The sequence below is a fragment of the Manacus candei genome, unplaced genomic scaffold (genome assembly GCF_025592945.1).
Source record: "Manacus candei isolate 608988 ecotype Guabito, Panama unplaced genomic scaffold, ASM2559294v1 h1tg000014l, whole genome shotgun sequence".
Lineage (NCBI taxonomy): Eukaryota > Metazoa > Chordata > Aves > Passeriformes > Pipridae > Manacus > Manacus candei.
In genome coordinates this window covers 22,695,151-22,701,555 of record NW_026138062.1, presented here as the reverse complement: position 1 = coordinate 22,701,555, position 6,405 = coordinate 22,695,151, and the positions used below count along the sequence as shown (strand labels likewise).

The window sequence follows — 6,405 nt, the reverse complement described above, 5'->3', positions numbered from 1 at the left end:
TGTATTTGCATCCTTACCTATATGTTCTAAGCGATTCCCCCAACAAAAACCAAGAATACTAAAAATGAAATAAAGCAACTTCCGTATAGAAAAAGTTGTATTTACAGTTTTATTTAGCAGAGTTAAAGAGCAAACAATTTTAACACTGTTGTTGAAAAGTGTTTTTACCCAAAGTTGCCAAGATCTAATAAGTTATTGAACAGAAACACCAAGTGTAAGGCAGAAATCCTGACCAGCCATTAGAGATCACCCTATCCCAAAGAGCAGAGCTGATAAAGGCGGTAGAAAATTTGGACTGATTGACTCAATTTCCAGAAATTAGACAGAGATGACAAAAATAGGGTTCCACTTTTGAATATATCTTTAACATCTGTGGATGAAGGAATTTCTAGAGCACACAAAATGTAAAGACAATTTCTGTTTTCAAGGGAACATTCAGTGCTTTGAATCCAAGAGTACTATGTCCATATACAGTGGTCAGTACATGACTATGGCAACACACGGGTGGTAAAGATCAAAAATAGGATTAGAACTTTTTCCATTCCACATCATCAGGAGGATTTACTTCTACCTTCCTTTTACCGACATCAGACCAGTTGGTGCTCAGAACTGTGCCGCCAGACTCCATCTGCAAGACAAGAGGAAGCTTGTTTAGTTTGCTAGAGAACTCCAGTAATAAAAAAGCCACATTTCACAGTAAGCTTCAAAGAGTAGTGATTACACAAGAATTCTGTGTCCATACAGAATGAAGTCTGACAAAGCCATCATCTTCAGTTCAACAGTACTGTTATCAGTACTGGACACAGTGAGATGCTACTTCATTAACAAGAAACTTCTGAAGGGTGAGTCATGTTCTTGCCTGTGATGACTACAAATTAAAGTAGATACAAGCAATCAAGAGGAATTTGATCCTTTCAAGCTCTATACAAGCCAAACGCTCTGTTTCCTTTGATAACATTGATTGAAATGAAGAGACCAGTGACAAAGCACAACCTTGGACTTAGTCACATTCATTAGTGTACAACATTGTAGCTTTCAATGAGAGTTGTTGTACCAATATCTCCACTAGAACCATAGGCATTCATTATAGGCCCAACTGATGGCTTGGCTTCCCAACTGATGCAAAGTTTAGTAAATTGTGCCAGTGTGCAAAAGTCACACATTTCTTCAGAAAAAGAGAATGAAGACTTACAAATGATTTGTTCATGGCACGTTTCACTTCATCTGTACCATCTGAATAGATTTGCTGAAATAGTTTATTTAATGCAGCATCTCCTTCTAACTTCTCATTCTTCTCCTCTTCTTTGATTTCAACTACCAGTTTGTCCCAGTTCCTTGTATAGTGAGAGGATGACGGATATAAGTGCTGGGTATCTGAAAACAGAAGTGTTAGTTAACTAAACGTTTTCTCACGACTTTTAGGGCGGCAGAGAACACAGACACATATGTATCTGATGAATCAGAGATGATAATGGAACATGAAAATGCAAATGGATTCCTCCTAAATGATATAAGCATCTCAGTAACAAAAATAAAGGAAACTAAGAAGCACAAAAGTTTATTTTTAAGTAAACAGTTACATAACCTAGTTACCTAACATGAAAAAAGCTGGACAACAGCAACACAGATAATTAAAGTCAAAATGAGGCTGACAGAAAAACCCAAACAGGCACCCAGAACCATAGGAAAAGTTAAACTAAATTTCAAGAAATATCTGAAATCAATAAAGCAGGAAATTCAAATTCTCACAAAGACAGATTGTTAATCTGTCTTGAAAAATTCCAAAGTATTAGTTTTCATGAGATCATCATGGCCAGGCTTCATGAACAAAGATTTGGGAAAGGCTCTATCCACACTTGTTACAAGCACAGTGGTGGCTAATAAGGCCAATACGAGATAGGCACGTCCGGTTGCAAAAGGCACAGCAGAAAGACTCCTTAGATGGTATATTCTGCAAGACACAGTTCTTTCTGCGTTGTCTTTTCTCCTCAAGGGTGATCCTGCGTGCTTTCTCAAAGGCATCAGCAGTGTTATAGATGGTGTGTCTCCAGACCTCCTGATTGGAGGCCAGAGTAGACCAGTTATGGTGATCAATATGGCCAAGGCTGAGATGTTGTTTCAGGGAGTCCTTGTATCTTCTCTTCAGGGCTCCTCTCATGTGGCAGCTGGTGGCAAGTTCACCATAAAGCAGGATCTTAGGGAGGCGGTGGTCCTTCATCCTTGAGACGTGCCCCCCCATCGCAGCTGTGTTCTGAGCAACATGGCCTCAATACTTGTGACTGCTGCTTGTTCTAGAACAGATGTAATGGTCACATAATCTGACCAGTGGATTTTAAGGATTGTACAGAGGCAGCATTGATGGAAGCGTTCTAAGAGGTACAGGTGGTGGTAGTAGATGACCCATGATTCAGATCCATATAAGAGTAGACAGCACAATGGCTTTGTAAACGCTGATCTTGGTACTTTTCTTCAAGTGTTTATTAAGCCATACTCTTTTATGGAGTTTTCCAAAAGCTCTATATGCCTTTGCTAACCTGTTGTCTATCTCTCCATCAATCTTACTGTCCGAGGAGATGAGGCTACCTAGGTAATTAAACTGCTGGACTGATTTGAGCTCTGATTGGCCAATGGTGATATGGGGATGATGGAAGACTTCCTGAGGTGCAGGTTGATAGAAAACCTCTGTCTTCTTTAAGCTGACTTCCAGCCCAAAGAGCTCAGCAGCATCTGCAAAGCAGGATGTTAAACGCTGCAGAGCTGCGTCTGTGTGGGCAACAAGGGTGGCATCATGAGCATAAAGCAGCTCCCGGACAGGATGGTTTAAGGTCTTAGTATGGGCCTTCAGTCGCCTCAGGTTGAAAAGGCTTCCATCAGTACGGTATCAAATGTAGATACCGTCCTGATCATCGAGGTCTGCTGTGGCCCTTTGGAGCATCATGCTGAAAAAGATCGTGAATAGAGTTGGTACAAGAACACAGCCTTGTTTCACACCATTGGTAATTAGAAAGGGCTCAGAAAGTGCATCACCATATCTGACTTGGCCATGCTGATCCTCATGAAGTGAGAGGATCATTTTAAGGAACTTGGGGGGGCATCCTAAACATTCCAAAATCTGCCATAGACCTTTTCTGTTCACAGTATCGAAAGCCTTGGTGAGATCAAGAAAGGTTACATAGAGACCTTTGTTCTATTCCCTACACTTCTCTTGCAGTTGTCTGAGAACAAATACCATGTCTGTGGTACTCCTGTTGGCTCTGAAACCACATTGGCTTTCAGGCAGAATTCCTTCTGCTATAGTGGGTATTAGTCTGTTCAAAAGTATTCTTGCCAGGATTTTGCCAGCAATGGAGAGCAGAGTAATACCACAGTAATTTGAACAGTCTGATTTAACTCCTTTTTTCTTATACAAGGTGATGATGACTGCATCACGAAGGTCTGATGGGAGTTTGCCTGGTTCCCAACAGCGCACCACAAACTCGTGAAATTTAGCATGGAGAGCAAGGCCCCCATGTTTCCAGATTTCAGGTGGAATTCCATCAACCCCAGCTGTCTTGCCAGTTTTCACCTGTTGTATGGCCTTGAGGGTTTCTCCCAAAGTGGGGGCAATATCCAAATCATTCTTCACTGGTTGTTGTGGGATGGACTGCATTGTTGAGTCTTGAACTACACAGCTAGTACTGAATAGAGAGTCTGAAAGTGTTCAGACCAACGATTCAGAATGGAGGTTTTATCTGTCAGAAGCGTTTGACCATCTGCGCTGAGTAGAGGGCTTTGGACCTGGTATGTAGGCCCGTATGCTGTTTTCAAGGCCTCATAAAATCCTCTGTGATCACCTGTATCTGTGCATAATTGAGTTTTCTCAGCTAGATTGATCCACCACTTGTTCTGGATGTCACGAAGTTTCTGTTGGAGCTTGCTGCATGCAAGACGAAAGGCCATTTTTCTTACATGACAAGAGGCTGAGCAAGATGTGCTTGGTGAGCAGATCTCTTCTTCCTCAACAATTCCTGGATCTCTTGATTGTTTTCATCAAACCAGTCCTTGTTCTTCTTGAAGGAGAACCCTAAGGATTCTTCAGAGGACTGCTGGATGCTGTTTTTAATATGGTGCCAAATTGTTTCAGGAGAGGAATCTGTAGAATCTATGGAATGGTTTTCGAGCCTAGTTTGAAGGTTTGCCTGGAATCTGTCTCTCACTGTGGCTGATTGGAAATTGTTAACTTGGGAGTCTCCTCCTTGGGATACTGCCCCTTTTAGGTTTGAATTTAAAACTGAAGTTAAGTTTACAGTGCACAAGCCAATGGTCTGTTTGGCATTCTGCGCTGGGCATCACGCGGGTATGGTGGACATTGCAGACATCTCTCCGTCGCACCAAGACATAATCGATGAGGTGCCAATGCTTAGATCTAGGATGCATCCAGGTTGTCTTCAGACTATTTTTCTGTTGAAAGATAGTATTAGTGATGGTGAGTTGCTGCTCCACACAGAATTCTAGCAGAAGGTGACCATTATCGTTGCAGTTTCCAACACTACACTTGCCTAATACTCCTTTTCAGGTTTCAAAGTTCTTACCTACTCTGCTGTTGAAATCACCAAGGATAATGATCTTGTCATCTGCAGGAATCTTTTGGGTAAGGCGGTGCAGGTCAGTGTAAAATTCATCTTTTTCGGCAGGGTCAGCTTGGAGAGTTGGGGCATATATACTAAAGAGGACAACGTGTTGCTTGTTGTGTAGTGGAAGGTGTAGGGAGATAATGTGGTCAGAGTGACCTGTTGGCAGATTTTTGAGTTTAGGAACAATAGAGTTTTTGATCATGAAGCCAACTCCTGAAAGATGCTTTTCGGTTCTGGGCTTCCCTGACCAAAAGAGTGTTTAATTGGCACCATGTTCTCTGAGGCTGCCTTCTTCATGAAGGAGAACTTCACTGAGAGCAGCAATGTCGATGTTGAGACGAGCCAGTTCGTGGGCAATTAGGGCAGAACGATGCTCAGGATATCCACTATCCGCAGAATCGAGCATGGTTCTGATATTCCAACATGCTAGAGTTAATTTAGGTACATCTTTGGAGGCGGGTGCATGTGTTTCCATGAGAAATGCAATACTTAATTAAATAATACTTATTAGAGCAACAGTGCGCATAACAATACACAGAACTGCAAAACAGTGACCAAAACAGATGGCCAAAGAGACAAGCCCAGAGGAATTAATGACAAGCATATATCCTTAACAATCCATCAGATTAACCAAAGTTATGACTAAATTTAATACCTACGTTTCAGTTGTGGCCTGCAGACCTTTTCTGTCAATTCTTAGCAGTGAAAACAAGAATATTAGGCTTTTCATTGCAGATATGAAGCTGTGATTTTATTAACAATACTTAGCATAAAACTATTAATAACTGCAAGTAACTCAATACAAATAAACCCTGTAATACTTAACAGTTCAGAGGACAAACCTGGTGTAAATTGTTTCAATTTAGGAGAATCTCCCTGGCCCTCCAGCTTCTCCCATCTTACAGCTTCTGGCTTCTTCATTTTTATCTCAACCTACAAAACACGAGACAAAGAACAACTTAATCCAGATGGCAAACAGTTCTGTCAAATAGCTCCAAAGTAGTTGGATCCTGCAGCTGTAAAATAATACATATATTTGGTTTTAGAAAAAGAGCCTCTGATGTGAAGCCTGTATTGTAGCAAGATTTACCTCCCTAACAAGATGAAGTTACTTGAGTTCAAGTCACACATTAACCAAGCTCTTATGTGGCTGCACAGCTCTTGTACCCTTTTGCTTATGAGCAGTTAACTTTCTTTTGTTTACTGTTCACTTAATTTTTTTTGTAAACTATGGTATCCCAAAAGTAATGATCAATTCCAATGTCTCTACGCTGCCAGGCACCAAGGTGATATTACCTTTCAAGCATCCCTTTCTTGCCAGTCAACTCTAATAATTAAACAGCGGTTTTGAAAGACTACAAAATCCAACTTTATCTAAGTTTACATTTCATTTACCAAAACATTTCATGTTTGATGTGTAATACACAAACCAGAGAAACACCCTGAGACTATGCAGATCTTCCCACTGGAGAAATTCAGAAGCTGTGTTCATTTGGTTCAATGAACAAACACAGCTATGAAGAAAACTGTCTTGTATTCATTGACAAAACTGGCAATTAAAAATGGATATGGTTGCAATTACCACAGGAGAAATAAAATTATTCACAACTACATATAATCCCTTTAGACAACCATACTGAAATGTTTCTTTGTAATTAACCTTCTCCTTTGGTTACAGGGTTACGAAGTTGCAAAACAATGTCTGCAAAACAAGGACTGTCTAACGTCACTCCAATTCATTTAAGGAAATGTCACAAAGTTCATGTGATGCTATTAATTAACTGAAATTGCT

General features: G+C 40.6%; 1 protein-coding gene across 1 annotated transcript in view; it reads right to left on the bottom strand.

The window, feature by feature from the left end:
- Positions 1-95: 95 nt before the first annotated feature.
- The window catches only part of SUGT1 (SGT1 homolog, MIS12 kinetochore complex assembly cochaperone), a 28,975-nt gene continuing 22,665 nt past the window's right edge, over positions 96-6,405 (bottom strand). Inside the window, exons 11-13 of the mRNA XM_051778742.1 lie at positions 5,456-5,546; positions 1,193-1,374; positions 96-628 (exon numbers count right to left, since the gene is read on the bottom strand). Of these exons, the coding sequence (XP_051634702.1) occupies positions 527-628; positions 1,193-1,374; positions 5,456-5,546 (375 nt within the window). The 3' untranslated portion in view covers positions 96-526. The remainder of the gene's footprint in view (positions 629-1,192; positions 1,375-5,455; positions 5,547-6,405) is intronic.